At 43.3% G+C, this 22361-nt stretch overlaps 1 protein-coding gene across 1 annotated transcript in view; it reads left to right on the top strand.

Moving 5' to 3' along the window:
• SLX4IP (SLX4 interacting protein) overlaps positions 1–22361 on the top strand; it is a gene marked incomplete at both ends in the record, with an annotated part of 149988 nt that overhangs the window by 75524 nt on the left and 52103 nt on the right. The window contains 2 exon segments of the mRNA XM_080716383.1: positions 6811–6900; positions 12241–12361. Coding sequence (XP_080572509.1) covers positions 6811–6900; positions 12241–12361 — 211 coding nt within the window.

Genomic DNA, 22361 nt, shown 5'->3' with positions numbered 1-22361 from the left:
AATGCGTGGTCAGTCACCTGCAGTGAAAAGGTGAGGTCTTATATCACAACATGGCTACCATCGCTCCCCCAAGAGAGTGTACAGGTCTGGTTCCAAACTAAAGGGCAGTGGGTTCCAGGCCAGGCGTGACCCCTCGGACTCCCGCATGGGGTCTGAAGTGTGTCCTGAGAGGCCTTACTTGGGCACAATCTTCCGAGCGCTGTGCGGCAGTGGACTTTGGAGTGCCATGAGTCTAGATGTGACTCCTGGGTTTATTACTCACTTGTCTGTGTAATCTTGCCATAGTCTTTACCTTCTCCAGTTCCTACTTCCGTGTCTATAAAGAGGTTAATGGTCGTCCTCCTGAACAGGCCGGTGGGGAGGATGATGTTGAATACTATGGGCGAAGCATGGCTGAATGCCTGGGACTCAAGTGCTCTGATCTTGTCTTTTAAAGTCACATTATTTTAAAAGTTCATGCTGTAAGATATACGCAGTTTTTTTTAAATATGAAAATATTTAAGCCGGGCGTGGTGGCGCACGCTTGTAATACCAGCATTCGGGAGGCTGAAACCGGAGGATCACAGTTCGCGGACAGCCTCAGCTACTTAGTGAGGCCCTCTGCAACTCAGTGAGACCCGGTTTCAAAATAAAGAATAAAAATTAGGGCAGGGGGTGTAGCTTGGAGGTTGAATGCCCCTGGGTTCCATCCCCAGACCCGCAAAAAAAAAAAAAATATATATATATATATTTAATATTTTCTCTAAAACTTTTTAGTAAAATTGATCCTCTAGGAGGAAAATGGCTGTGTTTTTTTTTTTTTGCTGTTGTTTGTTTGTTTTGTTTTGTGAAGATCTTCATGAGAAAGATCTTTCTGGACTTAGTGTCTAGAATGACTGGGCTGTGTTCACCCTGATCCCTTCTCATCTTACACACTCTTCTTGGCCTTTGTATTTTACAGGGGCAACGAGGACACTTAGAGACAAATGCTGCAAACACCCAGGACTGTGTTGGGACTTCTGTGTATGGGCCTGTTGGTGGCATCATTTTGCTTTTATTCTTGTCTTTCTTACTTGCTTTTCCCAATTTTAATTTCTGCCTTGTGACTTGAACCTACCTTAAACCCTCAATGCCATTGGGTGGAAATGCCTATGACAATCTGTGATGCTTCCCAGTAGCAGATCCCGACGCACAGACGGCTGTGTGGCCCACGGGTTTAGTCCATACTGCACAGGATGCTTCTCTTTCCTCCGTGTTCTTCCCTTTCTCACCCTTCCCTACATTCTTTGCGTCTGTCCTGAGTATCCTGTGACTCTGCGCCTTCCTCTGCCCCTCAGGATCACCTCCCATCGTCTGTTGTTGGGGCTCTTAGGGTGGCTTTCAGCCTACTGCCTAGCTCTGGAGACTCCCCACTAGCTGCCCTGCTCCACACGCCTGCTCGAGGAACTCTCCAGCTCCCTGGGCTCTGGGCTTCCCCAGCTCCCCCTGGGCTCAGCCTTCCAGCCTGTTGGTCTTACCTGCTGTTGGGGTCCCTTTTTTTTTTTTTTTTTTTTGGTGGTACTGGGGTTCCTGGAAGCCCTTCTACCTCCACTCCCAGACCTATTTTATATATTTTTTATTTTTTTTATTTGGAAACAGGGTCTCTTAAGCCAGCGAGGCAGGCTCCGAACCAGCGCGATCCTCCTGTCTCTGCCTCCCAAGCACGGGGATTACAAGCGTGCGCCACCACGCCTGGCTGCCGGGGTCCTTTATCTCTTCAGTATGAGACTCGTTCTTGTATTCAAAACCACGCTGGGCTAGTCAGGTCTTTTTCCCTGGGCGGCACTGTTCATCTTCCTTTCTGCATGCTTGCCCCGGCCCTCGGGACTTCGTCGCGACCCCCTTCCTCTTCCTGCTCAGGCAGGGCCACGTGTCGCTTCCTCTGGTCCTTGGATATGTGCTGTGGGCCTGCCTGCCCTGGCGCCCCTGCGAACCTCAGCAGGTATTTAATGAACTAATGAGGGAGTAAGAGGATGTGGGAACCTTCCTTCTGCTGCCTTGGTGGGAGAGGCATGTTACATTTTCACCTTGATGTTATGCTTGATAGAAAATCAGAAGACAGGGTTTCCTACCTCTGAAGACTTGGAAATAGGGAAAGTTAAGTTGCAGCACTGACGTTCTTAGGACGGAGCTAGGAAGGATTACTAGCATGCTTGCTTGGCAGTGAGTTTACAGTGAGATAATACAGCCCTCATATTCATTTTCAGAATTTGAAAACTGACTGGTTGTCATTGGTGACTGCATAGTTATTGCCATTCCAGGAAAAGGAGAAAGGAAGTTTTTCTGTACTGCATCGGCATCCTGGGTGAATAGGATTGGCCTTGTCCCCAAAAGTTCCCTAGAACCCTCGCTTTGCAGATAAGGAGGGGATATGTCCGAAAAACAGGGCTGCTTGGTTCTGACAGTTGTTCATTCGGGCTTTCTTCCTTTGTTAAATATGAAGCGTGTTCTGTGGGCGGCAGCTGTGGTGATCACCGGGATGGAGAGTCAGCAGAGGTGTGGACCCTGTCCCCATTGGCCCTTGTGGTCTTGCAGGGAGGACCCTCCATGGACTAGTCACTTAACACAGAAGCCCGTGAGCACATGAAGAGCGTGTCCAGTCCAGAGGAGGGGGAGATAAGTTGTTCAGAAAGGCTTCGCTGAGCTGCCCACACTCCTGCTAGGCTTCAGGTCCGCATAGAGTCCACAGTGCTCGGGGGCAGTAAGGCTTCTAGGCAGAGGATCGGGGGCAGTGGGAGCCGGCAGGAGGGCAGGGCCTTGCTCAGAGCTGCAGCACCGGTGGCTTGGCATGGAGGATGTTGGCTGTGGGGTGGCTGTCATATTCCAAAGGGAGATGAAGTGAGCGTGACAGAAGAGAGGAAGGGTGTGTTTGAGAATGCTTTGAGAAATAAAGGTGACAAGATGAGGTGGCCAATTCCGGAGGGCCAGGGAAAGGAGGAGTTGGGGGAGACTCCAGATGTGGTGGGGGTACCAGATCCTGGCGTGCAGATGCACAGCACGGCCCAGGGCATGGCAAGCGAGGCCTTCTAGGAGCCTTTGGGCTGTCAGAGAGGGAACGTGGCCTCTGTGTGGTGACCAGCTCTGGCCTGAGAAGGGCGCGATGGTTACCAAGTTCCTCTCCAAGAGAGCTGGAGAGTTAATGTTCTGCAAGCACAACAGCCTCCTCCTAATTGAGGAGGAGTGGAATGGGAGGCTGCCTGTGTGCCGCCTGCTGTGGAAGAATTTTTTTTCACTTCAGTTTACTCTTGGGAGGAAAGAAACCAAGCCTTGAGAGCAGGGAGCCTTAGAAAGTCAAATTCCTCTGATTAGTATGGGACTTTGAGCAGCTCCTGCTGGAGAACTCTGGACTGCTGGGAAGGGACTGCCTGCCCAGCGGTGGAGTCCTCAGAAACACAGGACTGTTTGATCACCTGAGTAAGCATCCACCATTCATTTTTTAAAAGAAAAGACATTGAAATCCATCTGTTTGTAATTAAATTTACAGTGGGTTATTTGTGATGAAAGTCATAAGGCAGTGAGAAAAATGCCAAACTGGACCTTACTGTTTCTTAGGAAAGTTACTGTGATTCTATTATGTAAGTTGTTTCTCTCTCTCTCTCTCTCTCCCTCCCTCCCTCCCTCCCTCCCTCTGTCCGTCTGTCTGTCCAACTTCAAGAGCTGTTTTGCTAATGAAGGAGAAGGAGAATATTTGGTTTAGATAAGAATCAAGGTGGAGCACCTACAGGAAATGTTCATGAGGTGCACCCCTGCCTTGGAGGGGCTGCAGTTCCAGAATCTCAGTCGGCCCATGACAGAATTTCATTTTTGGTGAAGTTGGATGGGGAAAAAAGTTATCTGTATTTTGACTCAGTTATAATAAATGTCAGTTTCTTTTTCTTATGAATGTAGGATTTGGAATACAATAGTATTAGTGATAGCTCTCAATATTAGCCATTACAGCTCTTTTCACATTATGGTTGTTGCTGAATTCTCAAGCTCTTATTTGTGTTCTCCATTGCTTTGGACTTGAGTGGTCACTAGATCTACCACTGTGTGACAAAAGCCATATATTACTAGATCACAGATTTGTTTTATTTTGCTAGCCGTGCTTTCTCATAAACAGTTTCCCTTATAACCCTGCGCATTGTGTTTCATGCCTTTGAAAACAGTCTGAGCTTCGTGGCTGGCACATTCAAGGTTAATATGCCCTGGCATCGTTGTGGCCTGCGGCCTCCACCTGGTGGCAGCATCCTCCTTAAAGGTTAAATCTATAGTCAACAGTTGAGAGGAAATTTTAAACCTAACGTTATACTTGAGTGTGGTTATTTTCAAACAATTTTTACCATAGCCCACAATAAGAAATAGGCTTTCCGTTATAACTCTGCACACACACACATTGATGTCTCATGAAACAGTCCTCAGTATTACCATATGACACATTGTTATTTTTTATTGCATTCTAATATTCTTTTCAGTTTGCTCTTATTAAAATAAGATCCTGGTTTCAGTACATTAAATTGAGAAGTTTAGTAGTCCATAGTATACTGTTTGATATCATAGAGACAATATACCTGTACATTTTCAGTGATAGAAGACCTACATTTTAAATAACTGCTAACGAATATGAATGCATTTTATACTCAGTATAAAAATTACTATTGAGCCAAACATGGTGCTGCATGCTTATAATCTCAGTACTTGAGAGGCTGAGAAAGGAGAATTTTAGTCGTAAGGCCAGCCTCAGCAAGTATTGAGACTCTCATCAACCTCGCAAGACCCTGTTTCAAAATAAAACATAAAATGGGGCTGGGGTTGTAACTCAAAGGGATAATGTCTTTGGGTTTGATCCAAATGCCCCCCAAAATTATTATTGATGTATAATTTAAGTGCAGCAAAAGGAACTGATTTTAGATGTACACCCAAGATACTTAGTCAAGACAAAATATTTTTATTGGCACACAGAATTTCTTTGTGCCAGTTCTTCTTTAGGAAGTTTCCATTCTGATTGCTTTTACCATATATTGATTCTGCTATTTTATAGCTCATATAAATAACTATGCAGTTTGTATTACTTTGGTTTGGTTCTTTTGCTCAAATATAACGTTTTTGAGATGAATCCATGCTGTCTCTGTCAGTAGCTTAATGAGTAGCATCCCATTGTGAGAATGTAACACAATGTGTTTATTCTCCTCTTGATAGGCTCCTTCAGTTTGGGTTATGAATAGAATTTCTATGAGCATTCGCATACACATCTTTGGGCATTCTTAAGTTTTCTGTCTCTTGGATAAATACCTGGAGTGGAATCGTTGGCTTACCCAATCAATAAGTATATATCTAGCTATAAGAAATTGATCGTCACCCACCAAGATGGCTAAACCATTTTACACTTCTGCTCGCAGTGTGTGTGGGTTTTGGCTCTCTACCTTCCAACATTTGGTGTTGGTCAAAGGTCTTGACCAACAAGCTTGGACTATTTGTTTTTTTATATCAGTGTGTAAAGGTTCTTTATTTTGGATACAGTCCTTTATGTCAGATATATGTTTTTACAAATATATTTTTCTAGTCTTTGGCATGCATATTCATTTAACTAATATTTTGTGAACATAAATTTTTAATTTTGACAATGTCCAATTTAACAATTTTAATATTTAGTGCCTTCTGAATCCTATGTAAGAAATCTTTTCTTGCCCTAAAGGTCAGAAAGATTGTTTTTGGCTTTTACATTTTGGTCTATAATCAATCTTAAATTTTTTGTGTATGATATGAGCCAGGTATCAAGCTTTATTTTCTTTCTATATTTATATCTGTTGTTTTAACACCATTGGTTGAACCTACTTTTTTCACCATTAAGTTATAGTACAGAATTTTTAAACAAACAAACAAACAAAAGACAACACTAGTTATCCCAGAGAGGTACAAAAACAAATTTACCTGTGGCCTGTAACCACCAGACGCGTTAGACATCCCCAGTCTATAGCCTTGGTTGTCCATTCCTTTTCAAATTAATTTGTTCACAGTTAATCATGTGAGTCTCAGAGATTATTTGTAAGGGGTCAGGACTTATCACAGGATCTATAGGCGTGCTGTGTAGTACACAGCCACTAGACACATGGGGTGATTAAGATTAAATTAAACTAAAATTTTAACTTCCCAGTCACACTAGTCACATTTTGAGTGTCTGGTAGCCACATATGGCTTTCGCTATCATATTGAACAGCATAGCTATAGAATACTTCTTTATTCAAAAGTGCAAGTAGAATAAGAGCGGAGGCGGCTTGTACAGTTTATAGAACATGTTAATGAAACTTTGTTGACGTTTGCTCATCAGCATTGAACGTCTGCCTTCCTTTCCCTGGTTCTTTTTCAGTCTTCCAGGCTTCTGTTTCTATTCCAAGATATGTGTCCCAGCCAATTCTTTGTCTAAAAATGCATTATTTTTATATCTGTTCTTTCCTACCTAGAAGATTTCCTGGGCCTTGCACAGAATCATTCTTTTCTGAAGTTTACCTAATACTGACCTGCTTAACAGTGTTTGATAGTTCTTTAGTTGCCACTGGTACGTCTGGGCACCCCCTTTCAAGATGTGGCGCGAAGGTGAAGTCATTTCTGTTCTGATTAACCTCGTATTTCTTCGTAGCTGTTCCACTATACATTCTAAACTTGGGAAATGTAGTAGATTGCAATCTGTAGCCCTGACCCATAGCAAAATTTCTGTTAAGCTGTGAATTTTGTTGTCATCCCATGAGCAGCCACGCAGGAGTTTGTGAGATTTTCTCCATTTCAGACACTGACTCTTCCATTAATGTCTTCCAGTGTGGGGGTTTTGCTGTCCTCGTGGATCTTCATGTATCGCCACAAGGTTCAAACAAAGATACCAGCTGGTTTTCAGAACAGAAGAAAGAGGTACAAAACTTTTTACTACTTAAGTACAAGTAGCTCCAGCTGCTAGAAAGAGTACTAGATCTTTTCCGTTTTCATTTCCATTAGTGGGGAAAAAAATTGAGCAGTATTTAACACTTTTGTATTCACATAACTATTGTATTCACAATGACAAAAACATATATTCACCCCTCCCCCTGACACTAAAATATCCATATACTTTGTATGCTATCCATCCTCCCATCCATCATCCATCCATCCATCCATCCATCCATCCATCCATCCATCCATCTGTTATGGTACTGGGGATGGAACCCAGGGCCTTGCATATGCTAGGCAAACATTCTAATACTGAGCTGTATCTTCATCCTCAACTCTATTACGTAAACCTCAAATTGCCTACCCCTTTGTTTTGAGGGAAAGGGTTTTCTATTTAATAATATGAAGTTAAATGAACTATTCCAGACATGCTGGAACATTGATATGGCTGTTTGTGGAGGGTGGTTGGGCATCTGGAGTGGGTGGGGAGGTTAAGGCAGCTGATCTTTCACGCCTGTCTGAAATCTTCACCTTTTCTTTGCTGCCGCCCTTTCCTTGTCTTGGCCTTTGACTCGTGAGAAGACACTTGACTCTTCTGTTCTGTTTCTCGGGCACTGAAGGAACAGTCCAGTGTGGAGATGTCGTTGGCCCTTGAACAACACAGGCTCGAACTGACTGCTTGCGCTCACTTGTCAAAGGAATTTATCTTTGGAGATTTATGGCTGTTTGAAAACACTTTCAGACAAATCTCACAGCCTAGAAATATTGAGAATAATTTGTATGTCACGAATGCATAAAATATATGTAGATAATAGTTTTTTTTTATCACTTACTACCATAAAATATATACATCATTGCAAAAGTTAAAATTTATTAAAAGTCACACAAACGCAGACTGTACACGTCACTCACAGTTGAGGGAAACATAATGATGTAGTTTTAAGTTATAATTGCACAAAATTAATACAGTACACACTACTCCGCTCTCAGACTTCCTAGGCCACCTTCGCCAGCACCGTGAGCTCAGGTGTCGTATCTGCTGAAAACGCCGTGTGCGCCGGGCATCTCTGCACGAGTAGTTTGTCTTTCTAATACATTGCATATCACAGTAGCAAGTGAGTTCATGGTTCTCCGTATTTGTCACCACATATAATACTTATACCATTCGAAATATGTGTAAACTGTTTGTGTCATTGGCAAGGCTACTAGTCAGCAGTAGGGTATCTGTAGTCAAGTTTTTAGGGAGTAAGAAGCTACACTCCGATTTACCACTGTGTAGGGGAACTGGCCTGCGCTGTGTTGATCAAGGGTCAATTAGATGATGTTGGACCTTCCTGAGCTGCAGCCTCAATGAAGGGGTTTGAACAGAGACTGCTGCGTCCCTCCCCGCCCAACGTTCCGCTACCCACCCTCATGCTTAGTCATATCATGTGCTGTCTTCCTCTTCCAGATCCAGCTTTACCAAAGACGGCAGGTGTAGTCAGGTAGCAGGTTTAATGTAATTTTTGAAATACTATTGCACTTTGTTTTCTCCGTGATAGGCAGTTGTCACAACTACATTTTAGAACAATAAGTTTTCTTAAAATGTAATATATAGAGATGAAACTACTGACACTGGCTTTAACCCAAAAATTCTGCGATCATTGTTTTCAATAAAAAATTAGGATATTTTCAATCAAAAGGTAATTATCATCAGGACTTTGTTGTCCTTATTTGGCAAAGAATACCCCGTGACCTGACTCTGAGAGAAGGAAGGCACAAGGTTCAATGTGAAGGAATTTATTGTTCAGGTAATTAACCGTGGACTCTCCCCTTCTGGACTTAAGATCTAACCAGCTAAGCCGGGCGTGGTGGCACACGCTTGTAATCCCAGCATTTGGGAGGCCGAGACCGGAGGATCGCGGTTCACAGACAGCCTCAGCTACTTAGTGAGGCCCTCTGCAACTCAGCGAGACCCTGTTCAGAATTAAGAATAAAAAAAAAAAAAAATGGGCAGGGGGTGTAGCTCAGAGGTCAAATGCCTCTGGTTCCATCCCCAGACCCACACACACACAAAAAAGATCTAACCAGCTAACATGGACTTCTGGAAACTCGTCTTCATATTCTTTCAGGCTTCAGCTTCCCAACACATGTCTCTATGATTCAAATCAGTTCATTCATCCCCCCAAAGTGATTCATATGTCACCCAAGGGGACCGTACCAGGAAGGCTTCTGACCTGATGTACAGAGTTCCAGCATCTACTATTCCAGGCCCAGCTTTTTCTGCATTGTCTATCAGCTTTACCACTTTGGCCTTAGAACTTTTGTGTTGCTGATTAGCCAGTTTTACCTAAGAGGTAGTTGATATGGAATGTTTTAAAGCCCTTGGTGTGTGAATCACCTCCTAGGCAAAGCATGAGCCTGCGTTTCTTCGAGGTGCCACACGTAGGTGCGTCGCTCCAGCTTAGTACCTAGTTCAGGCAGGGAGGCGTGACTTAGATGTGCAGGGCACGACAGGACCTGCAAAGTGAGGCTCAGCGCAGGTCACGCCAGTGAGCACGCTTCCTCTCAAGGTACAGGGTTTGGAGCCTTTAAGTTCCTCCCTTAAAGTACATTTTCACTGACATTAAAATTGCTCTGCAGTAATTTGTGTGTGTCTCAAGAAGAGGGCTAGCCAGGCATGGTGACATATACCTGTAATCCCAGTACTTGGAAGGCTGAGAGAGGAGGATCACGGGTTCAAGGCCAGCCTCAGCAACTTGGTGAGGTCATCAGCTCCTTAGGGAAATCCTTTTTTAAAAAAATTTAAAAAAAACACAGGGTTGGGGGTATAGCTCAGAAGTAGAATGTCCCTGGGTGAAATCCTTAGTACCACAAAAAGGAAGAGAGGGAGCTAGAGAAGAGCTAGGTCAAGAAAAGTTACTCAATGTTTTCATCGTTTTTTATCATTTGATCATCTCACAATTGGGATTTATTTCATGAGCAACCAGTTTGATTGCATTTTGCAGTCACCATATAGTGAAAGTCCAAGAAAAGCGACGAATCTCATGTGTTCAGCATGTTTACTTTGAGTCTAGCACGAGTAGTCTTTGTACCCAAGCAGTCAGATTGAAACTGGTCCATGTGTACACTTAGGAAAGTGAAGCAAAGCCCCTGTTCGCCTGGAGATGCGGCATGCACCTCCCGGTTGCGCATTGCTATGAAGATGGCCTTCTCATCTGCCCCTCGGATGTGGCTGGCCGTTCTTCTGTCCGTGCATTGTTCTGCAGAGACTGCTTTGCAGAGTGCGGCCTGGTCGGCTCCTGGAGGACCTTGAGCAGACCGTGTGTGGCTACCTTTCGTTCCCAGAAGGACAAGAGCTTTGTAGCGCTAGGGAGAAACTTGGGCCTGTGCTCTATTTTTTGTCACACTATTTTTAGTTCTAGCCTTATAGGGTATTTATGGCCAAATTTTAACAATCCTTGTTTCCATGTATGTCTTTCACATATTTTGTATATCAGTCATAGTTGAGCCCTGCATGTGAAGCAAAATTCTTTAATTGTTAAAACAACAGTCGAGGGCAAGGCTGTTTTTCTGTTGTGTGAACAGTGCCAAGACATTCAGCTGGAGAGGGATCTCTCTGAATTCCACATGGCACTGTATTTTAGGATATGAAAAGCAAGGGAGAGGAGACCCGTGTTCATATTTTCTCTAGAAACTCCCATTTGTAGGTTAAGTTGAGGAGCTCGTGTTCTCTTTGAGGAGCACAGGTATTTGCAGTCAGGGAGAAGTTTGCTTTTGTTGCTCTGCACAGCAGCTTAACACTTTGCCCATGTTTTAATTTATGAAGATCCCGAGAGATCAGCCCAAGATGGCACTGCAGGAAACCAGCGAAACAGGTTTGGGGTGACCTCGGCAGCTCTGAGACTGCTGCACAGACCTTGGGAACTGAGCCAGGGCCCATCAGCCCTCAGATAGCAATTTTGTGTATACTTCTCTCCACTTCTCCTACATTGGATTACATTTTCCTGGTAGCGCAGAGATCGCTACACAGGGGATCTTCCCCATATTTGGTTGGACTTTTGAATTTTTGTTTTTCTTTTGGTAAACATCACAAATATGTAAGCCAGTTGACATAGCCATAAATTAATTAATGCTATGGTTTGCTGAAGTTGAGATTAAAAAAAAAAACCTGATTTCTGTTACCTAATAAATGTTAAATCTACTTTAGAAAAATAAAGGAAGATAAATTATTTTGATAATTAATAGATGAATAGAGTATAGTGGCTGCAGTTTTGTTGTACTGCAGATTGAACCAAGGAACATTCTGCCTCTGAGCTCTACCCCCAGCCCCATATCATTTTGTATTTTGAGACAGGGTCTCAGTAAGTTGCAGAGGGCCTCCCTAAGTTGCTGAGGCTGGCCAAGAACTTGCAGTCCTCTTGTCTCGGCCTCCCAAGTACTGTGATTACAAGTGTGCCCCACCAGGCTTAGCATAGAGTACAGTTTTAACAAAAGCAAATGAGCCTATGTAGTATCATTAACACAAATATAGAAATAAATCAGATTACCCATTTCCAGTTCTCTACTTAACTCACTGTTCAAAGCTCTCTCCCTTCTTCACTAGATTTATAAACCCGAGGCCAGAAACTAACGAACATACTTCTTAGTATGTTCATAACATAAGTACTATTTAGTAGGAGGCTGTTTATATTAAAAACTTTTTGGAACCTGGGAAATGTTTGTGTAAACCTCACTGTTTCTGGCCCTCTCCCCCATGGGAAGGGCTTGCAACACTGCTTGTAGGCTGAGGGCAGTTCGGGGACTAGGGGTCAACCTCCTGCTGCCCAGGCTGATCCGGGTCCCCCGTGCTATCTGCACCAGCAGTGTGCGAGAGTGTCTTACTTCTCACTCCTTCCCCTTCCACACTGTGGGCAGACGTCTTCCCGGGGCCAATGCAGTCAGCAGTGTTGCTTTCGTTTGACTTTCTCTTCTCTTCACCACAGCACAACAATGGACCGATGTTCATATGAAAACATACTTTACTGCACTCTCCTATCACCATGCCACCCTCATTTTTACACTGAAGTAAGATTTGTAATCTTCCTTCTGTGAAAACTGGGCCAGAGGGAAAGAAATGGATTTCTCAGACCCCATGGTGAACCAGCATCACGGTCTTGAACAAACTTTGGTAGTTATTTAAATCAGCAGTGCTATTCACAAGCACGTATAACGTTCCTCGCAACATTCATAGCTAAATTAAGAAGCAAATAAAATGAACGTTTAGCACTGGCTTTTAATGTGTAGGATGTTAACTTTTTTTGCGTTGCTTTAAATTAGAAAATTATACCCACTTTTTTAATTTAGGAAGTCTGTTTGCTGTTAAAAGAAACCATTGATTCAAGAGTGAAGGAGTACTTGGAAGTCCGTAAACAGCACAAGCCATCAAATACAGAATTCACAAGATCCCATCCCTTGTCCTTAAAAGGTAGGCACAGTACACTTTGATTTTGGACAAAGAAAATAAAATTTCTGCTCTGTAGAGATGGCGATTATATTTGGCTATGACTGTCATGTTAGTATCGTGACACATTTAAAAAGTATGCTGTGATGAAGATACTTTTGTTTGGGTAAAGAAAATTAACCAGAAAGCCCTGAAGGGCTTTTAATGGTAAGCAAAATATATAAAAATAGCAAATAAAACATTCCTCAGGAAACTATAAATTTTTAAAGTTATTTTTGACAAGTAATCTTACAAATGGATTTATATTAATGCTGACATATTGATTTAGGGTTTTATACTTTTAGAAAATGTTTTCCTATATGCCACCCTATTTCAGAGGTTCTCAAATGGGGCAGTTTTATTCTGGGGGAACATTGAGTAATGCCTGGGACAGTATGGGTTGTCTACACGGGCTAGGGGGTAGTACTACTGTCCCATAGTGGGTAGATCCAGGGATGACACCGTATCCTACAGCGCGCACACGGCTCTGCCTCCAAGAAGGACTTAACCAGCCCCCAAACATGAAGGGCACCAAGGCCCAGATTCTGTCCGTTTCCTAAGGACACAATACATGGTAATATTTTTGAGTTATACATGAAAAAATTGAGAATCTGCAAAATTATGTGGCTTGCCCAAGTCAAAGGTCATCTTCCTGGGGACCGACTCTCATTTATTTAGTGTCGTTTCTTCCCCCCACCAGTGCTTAACTCAGTGACTGGTACATAGATATAGTCAAGTGTTGAACAAGAGGACTTGGGTAATAACTGGCAGAACCTCAACCCAGACCCGGCTCTCTGACTTTTCACCCCAATGTTCCTCTACCTCCTACTCTGTCAGTGTTGGGTTTTTCATTCATATTCTTTCCTCTCCTCTCCTCTCCTCTCCTCTCCTCTCCTCTCCTCTCCTCTCCTCTCCTCTCCTCTCGTGACTCTGACTCTGACTCTGACTCTGACTCTGACTCTGACTTTCTGTCTCTGACTCTCTGTCCCTGTCTCTGTCTCTCTCTCTCTCTGTTTTTTTTTCTTTGGGTACTAGGAATTGAGCCCCAAAGCACAGGCATTCTATCCATCTCCAAGCTACACCCCTCATTCTATTTTATTTTTATTTTGAAACAGAGTTTCAGTAAGTGGCTGAGGGCCTCACTAAGTTACTGAGGCTGGCCTCAAACCTGCAATCCTCTTGTCTCACTGCTCAAGTTCTGCGATTACAGGCATTTGCCATTGTACCCAGCTTTGAGTCAACATATCATTGGCTACATTGCTGTGAGTCTGATTCAGCTAATGCAACCCCTCTTTAGGAAAAACAGTACCCTCTCTGAAGGCTTCCTTCATCTGAAATGTTCACTGTGGTATAGATGACAAGTAGGTGGACAGATTAATGTTTTCCCTACAGAAACCCTTAAACATATGGAATTTTTAGTCTAAACAGTATTGTGTTAAATGATGCTTGCTCGCTTTCTTTCTTTCTTTCTTTCTTTCTTTCTTTCTTTCTTTCTTTCTTTCTTTCTTTCTTTCTTTCTTTCTTTCTTTCTTTCTCAGTACTGGAGATTGATTCCAGGGGCATTCTACCTCTGAGCTACACCTCCAGCCTCATTTTATTTTACTTTTATTTTGAAACAAGTTCTCACTAAGTTGTGAAGAGCCTCACTGAGTTGCTGAGGCTGGCCATAAGTACCAGGACTATAAGTGTGTGCCACCATGCCCAGCTCAGATGATGCTTTCCGGCTTGGCACACAAATTTTGAGAAAGCCATAAGAATTTGCAGTCTTTATACCCAGCAGGCCTGGCTGGTTCCACTTTCTAGCGGGTACAAAAGAGGATTCCAAGATCTCACTCTGGCGTGGGCAGCACTGTAGTGGCTTGGTCTGTACGATTCTCAACCAGCCTCCCCCATGCCTTCCTTGACTTCCGAGTCAAAGAAACTAAACATTCGATTCCCCAGCCTCTTACAATTCTGGCCCCAAAAGGAAAATCAAAGTCTTTCTTGGGCCTATGTGGGGAAGATGTTTGTTTTTAGACAGAAAAGTGATCTTACTGTGTGTACAACTTTGTAGCCTCTTTTTTCTGTCTAATATATTATGAAGGTCCTTTCACACACATCACCATGTTTTAGAACTTTTCTTTGTTGTGGCAAAATATACATGACATCAAAGTTACCATTTTGACCATTTTTCGAGTGTGCACCGTCGAAGCCTTACGTAAGCTTGCTCACATTATTATACAATCATCTAAATAATTCCCCATTGTTTCCTCCCCCTGGCCCCAGAAAACATTCTGCTTTGGGGCTCTACGAATTTGACTGCCCTACGTACCTCATGTAAGTGGAATCATACAGTATTTGTCCTTTGTTTGTCTGGCTTATTTCACTGAACATAATGTTTTGAAAGTTCATGTTGTAGCATTTATCAACATCTCATTTCTTTTTAAGTCTGAATAATATTCCATTAAAATAGTCTAATGCATGCCACATTCTGTTTACCCATTTCCTAATCAGTGGAAATTTGGGTTGTCTCCACTTTTTGGCTGTTGGGAATAATACTGCTATAAGCATTATCTTTCCAAGTGTCTGCTTTCAGTCCTTTTGGATATATACCTAGAAGTAGAGTTGCTGAATCACATGGTAATTGTGTTTAATTTTTTTGAGGCACCGCCATATTGCTTTATCTAGTGACTACATCATTTTACAGGCCCACCAGCAGCACACAGGCCGCCACTTTTTCTACATTTCTGCCAACACTTATTTTTTGTTATTTTGATAATAGCCATTCTAATATATGTGAAACCATATCTCATGGGTTTTTTTTTGTTTTGTTTTGTTTTTTGGTTTTTTTTTTTTTTTTTTTTTGGTACTGTGGATTGAACCCAGAGGCATTCTACCTCTGGGCTACATCTCCAGCCCTTTCTATTTTTTATTTTTGAAAAGCTGGCCTCAAACCTGTGATCCTCCCGTCTTAGCCTCCCAATTGCTGAGATTAGAGATAGATGTACACCAACATGCCAGGCTTAATTGTGGTTTTGATTTTCATAATGATTAGTCATGCTAACTGTTTCATATGCTTATTGGCCATTAGTTTATTGTCTTTGGATAAATGTTTCTTTATATCCTTTGTCCATTTTTAATTGTCTTTATGGTTTTTGAGTTACGAGTTTTTGTGTTTTTTTGAGGAGTTCTTTACATATTCTGCATATTAATTTGATATATGATTGGAAGTAATTTTCCCATTTTGTGGTTTGCTTTTTTACTCTCTTGATAGCATACTTTGGCACTCAAAAGTTTTTAATTTTACGCCGGGCGTGGTGGCGCACGCTTGTAATCCCCGCGCTTGGGAGGCAGAGACAGGAGGATCGCGCAGGTTCGAAGCCAGCCGTGCTGGCGTAAGAGACCCTCTTTCAAAAATATAAAATAGGTCTGGGAGTGTAGCCCGGAGGAAGAAGGGCTTCCAGGAACCCCAGTACCACCAAAAAGAAAAAAGAAAAAAAAAGTTTTTAATTTTGATATAATAATTTACTTGTTTTTATTGTCTGTGCTTTTGATGTCTTATCTAAGAAACCATTGCTGAATCCATTGTCAGAGAGCTTTTGCTTTCTTTTTTAATCTAAAAACAGAAGGAATTCTGTAGAATTTTATTTAGGTTTCTGATCCATTGTGTTGGGCACACTGGAGGAGAAAGGCTGTGCTACGTACATCCCTCTGCAAGTAAACTTGGCGTAAGAGCACCGTCTTCCGCCTCCTTCCTACATCTGACAACAGGGAACCTTTAACTCGGTGTGTCTTTTGCAGTTCACGCCGTGACGGCCAGTGTCTTTCCCTGCAGTCACCAATCCGTCCGTGCTCCCACTTCACCTGACAAACACAGGCCGCTTCCTTTCTTGTCCTCCGGCGGGTGTGCCATCTCAGCCCCTCTTTGTTTAAGCAAATCGCAAGCCTGATCTTGTGCACCTCTGAATAGAGCCATTCCGGCTCTCCCCAGGGCCTCCAGTGGAGAGGCTAAGGCCCTGGGGAGCCTCCTCGCAGCCTCACCTTGCATTGCTTTTGTCTTCCTTCCTGCACTAGCCATAACAGATTTAAATCCTTTCTTCAGAATCTCTATTTTTTAGTCTTTTTAGGGTCCTACCATGTATTGGAACCTAGTGTTTTCTTCCCCATAATTATGTGCTGTCCACAGATCTTCAGCCCCTGAAATTCCCTTCACACCATTTGATGACCATCTACCTCCAATATGTAAGACACCTTAAATAAAATAACAGGTTCTGCCTCCCTTATTTTCTCTTCTTTCTCCAGCATGAAGTATAGTCTCTGGCTTGTAGTAGATACTTAATACACGTTTGTATAGGTGGTAAGTCCTATACGTGGTCCTATCTCAGCTTCTTTTACCAAAGATGAGAATTGCCATAATTTGCCTTCCCTGCCCTGTTTTCTATTTCCTGAAAACACATACATACTCTTTATACCTCTGTGCCTTTATAAGCTTTTTTATCCACAAACTCTTATTTAACTCTTTAGACCCAACTCAAATATTACTTCCGCAGTCTTCCTCACACTCCCCTCTCCCGTTTCCCTCTTCCTAGCACTGAACATTTTTATAATCTGTCACATTGCGTTATAATTGTGTCCTCATTTGTTCACCTGCTCTTCTCCCTTGCTCTGGACTCCTCGACAGCCCTAGGCTCTTTTCTTTAAATTACCTTGCTGCTTAACTCTAGAGCATGGGGGACCCTGCTTTCCGCCCTGTTAAACTGTCAACTCCCAAAAGTATGAGCATCGTTCACCGGTCTCCACCACAGGGCTTGCGTCCGTAGACGACAAGGTCCCCATGCTCTGGGCTGTGCAGACCTAGACACCTGCGGGATAAGGCGGGACCCGCAGCGGCATGCCACCAGCTCGTGGTGTTCATTGTTAACAGACCACTAACCCCGAAACTGAATGCATGCGTTTGCAGACGTTCCTTTAGACTTTCGTCTACCTTCCTGCTCTCCGCCACGCCTGTAGTCTTCCTTGAATGCCTTTTTCAAAAGCAGTTTCAGAGCCACTTAACCGTAGGCCAGGCCTGTGTCCTCCTCATGGTCAGATCTGAGGCCCATGTTCTCTGAATGTCAAGTTGTTGTTATTGCTATAATCGTAGTTTAGTCAAATGGGTGTGGTGTATGCATTTGTATAAATTGGACATCTTCTCTCACTTCCATGAGTTTTTTACCATCTTTCCACTTCCAGAACCATGTAAGCGTAACGTGCTGCAGTATGGTCTATATACTAGATGTATAACCCTGGACAAGCTCAAGGCTTCAGGCTGACAGCATAGCTCACTGCTCTAATGATACTGCTCATACTTTGAGCTGTCTTTATAAAAACAACATACATGACTTTGAGCCTAATTTCCTTAATTGCATAAAGGAATACAAAGATTATTTGCAGTAACAGATAGAAATATGCCAATAGCTTCATTCTTTTCAATAATCACCTGAGATGTTATTTTAATAGATTAAGCAAAAAGTAATAATATAAGGGAAGAAAATTTTTTTAAACTTGTCAGTCCCCATCAGTTCTACCTCATTAATATTTTCCCCAAATTTGCTCAGTATTGAATGTTGCCTAACGGTTTGGTGGACTAATAGTCCAAAAATTAACAAAAAGAATCTTAGTCCTTGATATTTATTTGTTTTTCTGATCTTATGTGTTCACTGACCGAACTGCATATTTGCAGCCTGGGTTTATATGGATTATTTGCCTGTTTTTCTTAACGCCTTCTCTTTTTTCAGTTGTCACGCCCTTGGTCAGGGTTCTTCAAAATGAGCTCTTGAATTTCTGCCATAGCCTCCTGATTTTCCTTCTAATTCATCCACAGTTCTGATGGCCTTTTGAATCAAAACAAAAATGTGATAGTCCCCAGCTTGGAACCCTTTGTGCTCAGAAACCTTCGTTGCTGATATCCTTTATCCAGTTTCTTCTCTGTGTGAGGCCAGCCAGAATGGATCTAGCAGAGAAGTCGACCAAAGATACCAGGTTGTTTGCTGGATCTCGCAGAGGGCCAGAAAGTTGTGTTCTGAAGCTGCCCAGACTAGACAGCCTCTGCCACAAGATGGCACAACTTTGGTGTCTGTGCCATTCATTTGATGTGTGAAGCTCAGGGCTGGTGCGAGAGGCCTGTGTCCTCGCCTGCCGAGTCTGACTTCCAGCACGTGACCGACCATAGCCTAAGCAGCTCTACCTAAGCCCACTGCATACTAAAACCAGATCTCATGGCTGTCCTCGAGTTGCACATGAGTTGGGGTACAATATATTTGGCTTTTACCCTAGGAAGATGAGACTTATAAAATGCAGAAAGTAGCTGGGCGTGGTGGCACACACCTGTAATCCCAGCACTTGGGAGGCTGAGACAGGAGGATTACGCAGGTTCGAAGCCAGCCTCAGCTACTTAGTGAGGCTCTCAGCAACTTAGTGAGACCCTGTTTCCAAATAAAATTTAAAAAAAAAAATAGGTCTGGGATTATAGCCCAGAGGTAGGAAGCCTCTGGGTTCCACCCCTAGTACCACCAAAAAATAAAATAAAATGCAGACAGTCACCAAAACATATGATATAGCTAGAATTTGGAGAGACACAACTTAGAATTACCCACTTAAATTTTCTCTATGGCTTCCTTTTCTTCACGAACTTCTAAATAACAAGTGATTGCCTAAAAATACAGCATTCCCAGCTACAAAGGTCACCTCCTCCTTCCATCCTTGGTTCCAGGAGCCTCGTATCTGGCCAAGGCAATACCTACGGCTCTGCCGGTGAGAGCATGTGTCGCCTCCTTGGGGTTCCAGGTCTCTCCCCATTTCACAAGGTCCTGGCTCACAGTTTTCATTCTGACTAAAATGTTCCATAAACCTTTCCGTCACTATGTAAAGCTAACTCCATCTGAGCCTTGGCATGACCATTGCATTTTCTGAGCCCAGTGCCTTATTTTGTTCCCGTTAAAGTGAATTCTCTGTTGAAAGCACCTTGGTGGTGCTGGTGAATGAGGGCTTCATGAAGTCCGTGGATGAAGTGACTGACACAAAATGGCAAGCAGAGAGGGTCCGTCCAAATCCACTTGCTTCCCCTGTGATGAAAGAGTTCTAATACAATCCACCCAGCACCACTGCCCGGTCTACCCATGGACGGAGGGCTGGCGAGGAGGCTCAGATTGGTTGCTGCTGTTGGCAGATTAGCCCCTTGGCAGAGCCCAGCCATGGTGAGGTTAGGTCCATGTTGTCCAGCCTGAGTAAAACATTCATTTTTGCCACTCTGGCAACATTTCTCATGAGGCCTTCCAGCATTATCTTTGGCAGCTGGGGAAAGAGGCCAGCCTGCATCTAGGACTGGACATCTTCTCTAGCTCATTATAAGAACTTTTCTTAAATGGGCCCTTTGGTAAATATTCATTTAAGATACAACTATTCTTATACTTTAACATAAATTTCCCCTAAATGTTTTTGTTACCAGTCCTTCTGAGTTCCTGGCCATCTTTTCAAAGTTAGCCATTGCCAACTAGTTGATATTTAATATATATATTAATTGGTATCTAAGACCATCTCTTCTTATAGGTCAGATGGACCCCAGAAATACCAGTCCACACTCTGCTCCCTGGACAGTTTCCCTGTCCAGCCCCAAGGTAGCACTGCTTTCATTCCACTAGCTGGTACCACTCTATTGGGCAGAGCCACAGATAAATCAGGCACAGATTTTTATCTGCTGGTCACTCAAGCTTTCACCCTTTCGGGCCATTCATGTAGGCGAGAGGAACATGAAGGTATTCTGGCTGAAGTTGGGGTGTATTTCTTCATAGTAAGAGGAGGGGGCACACAGAGTAAAAAGCCCAACTTCCCCTTTGGATGAGCGCTAAATGCCCAAGATGACTGGACATTCTGGAACTATTTTGAAAGGCTTTCTGTTATCACCTGACAGGCCTGTGTCTTAGCCTGAGAAGATGTTCTGCTATGTTAGTCTTCTCACAAGGCCTTCAGGGTAGTAGATAGAGCGGTATCCTACAAGACAGTGAGGTAATGAGGATCCCACGGACCAAGCTGTGTCACAGAGCAGGATGCTAGCAGCAGTGAGGTAAACACTGGAGCCATATGGCACTCGCTCCCCCTCTCCCTCTCTCTTCCTACTCCCTCCTTCCCTCTCTCTCTTCTTCTCCCTCCCTCCCTCTCCCATTCCCTTTTCTCTCTCTCTTTCTCTTTCTCTCTCTCTCTCTCTCTCTCTCTCTCTCTCTCTCTCTCTGCCAGTAGATAGAAACTTGCTGCCATGTTCACTGCTCACCAAGAGAGAAAAGAAACCAATTTTGCCCTTTCTACTGTACTTAGTGTTCCAGTTGAGAGACCACCTCTGGAAGAATCCCTGCCTAATTAAACTGACATGAATCCACCCTTCTTCTACAAGGCCCATCTGTCTTCTCTCTAAGCCAGGGAATCAAGTTAAATAAGACTGTGAAAAAAATACTTATACAGAGTTTACATTTTTCATGGCAGCATATGTCTTTGATTTCCTAGACATTAATATGGCTTTGGGTTTAGAGCTTTGGTGGGGAGGGCTAACTTCAGGGACTTTTATCTGGCCCTTCATTACCATGATAACACTAACTTTAGGAGACATGGCATCCAAGGGTGGATTCTGTCAGTTACTGAGTTCATGTTTCTCAATTATACCCTCAGCAACTGAGAAAACAACTCTAGGAGATTTTCCCAGCCCTGCTGGGCCCCTTGTGAGATTAATTTAAGCCAAATTTCTATTCATCACCCTCTCATGGATCACAGGAGCAGTCAACAACCCCAAGAATTAATATTACTTCAGAGCCAGAGTCCTTAAAAGTTCTGGGTATTAGTTCTCCTTACCCAACGTGCAGATACATAGCAAATAGTTGTAGGTCTCGCGTGGAAGATTCATAGAGTATATTTGTGATATCATTGAAGTATCCTTACTTAAGGAGTTGCCTGGCTATTTAAGGAAATCACAGGAAACTAGAAATCTAAGATCAAGCCGGATATGGTGGCACACTCTTGTAATCCCAGTACTTGGGAGGCTGAGACAAGAGAATCACAGATGGGAGGCCAGCCTCAGAAATTTATTGAAGCCCTCTGCAATTTAGATCCTGTTTCAAAATAAAACAGAGTGTGCATGTAGCTCAGGTAGAATACCCCTGGATTTAATCCCTAGTACCACAAATAAAAAGAAAGGGGAAGAAAGAAGGAAAGGAGGAAGGAAGGGAGGTAAAGAGAGAAAGGAAGAGGGAGGGAGGGAAAAGAAGACAATCTGAGGTCTGCAGGGTTGGTTCTACTGGTGCCCTGACCCCTAGCTTATAGACTGCCATCTTCTTCCAGTGCCTTCATGTATTTCCCCCTCCTGTAGATGTCTGTGTCTCTTTCTGTAAGGACACCAGTCTTAAAGGATTAGGGCTCATCTTAATGACCAAATTTTGACTTATTTATCTTTTTAAAATTTTCAAATATGTTCACATTCTGAGGTACTGAGAGTTAGGACTTCAACGTAGGAATTTTGGACGGCACACGATAGATCCCTTAACATGCAGTTTGAGTATGCTCTGTGTCTTATTTAGAGTTATAGACTAATTAACTAAGAAGCCAGAGTTATCGATGGCTAAGCCACTCTTCCAGGGTTCTAACAAGCCTGCTATTGGGCCAGGGCCCTTAGTAGACTAGGCGACTTTTCCAGTCATGGGTTTCTGTTGACTGCCAATCCTTGGCCACCTTCACACCAGATGACCCACCCACTCTTCATCTCTGGTGATCCACAGACACCGTGTCCATGCAGCTGGCTCTTACACTCCGGAGTGTCCCTCACTCCCAAGGTGGCTGCTGACTTAGACACACCCTCGGTAGCTGTGTCGTCCCCATGCTGAGCCCCTGCCATTGAGCAAAGCGTGCTAAGGAGCGTGGGGAAGTCGCTTGGCACAGGGCGGCATTCTGTAGCAAGTTGCATTTGGCCAGGTGTAGCTCACTGCAC

The sequence above is a fragment of the Muscardinus avellanarius genome (genome assembly GCF_963383645.1).
Source record: "Muscardinus avellanarius genome assembly, chromosome: 19".
Taxonomy (NCBI): domain Eukaryota; kingdom Metazoa; phylum Chordata; class Mammalia; order Rodentia; family Gliridae; genus Muscardinus; species Muscardinus avellanarius.
Note: the sequence above shows the minus strand (reverse complement) of the source record. Positions and strands in the feature narration are given on the sequence as shown.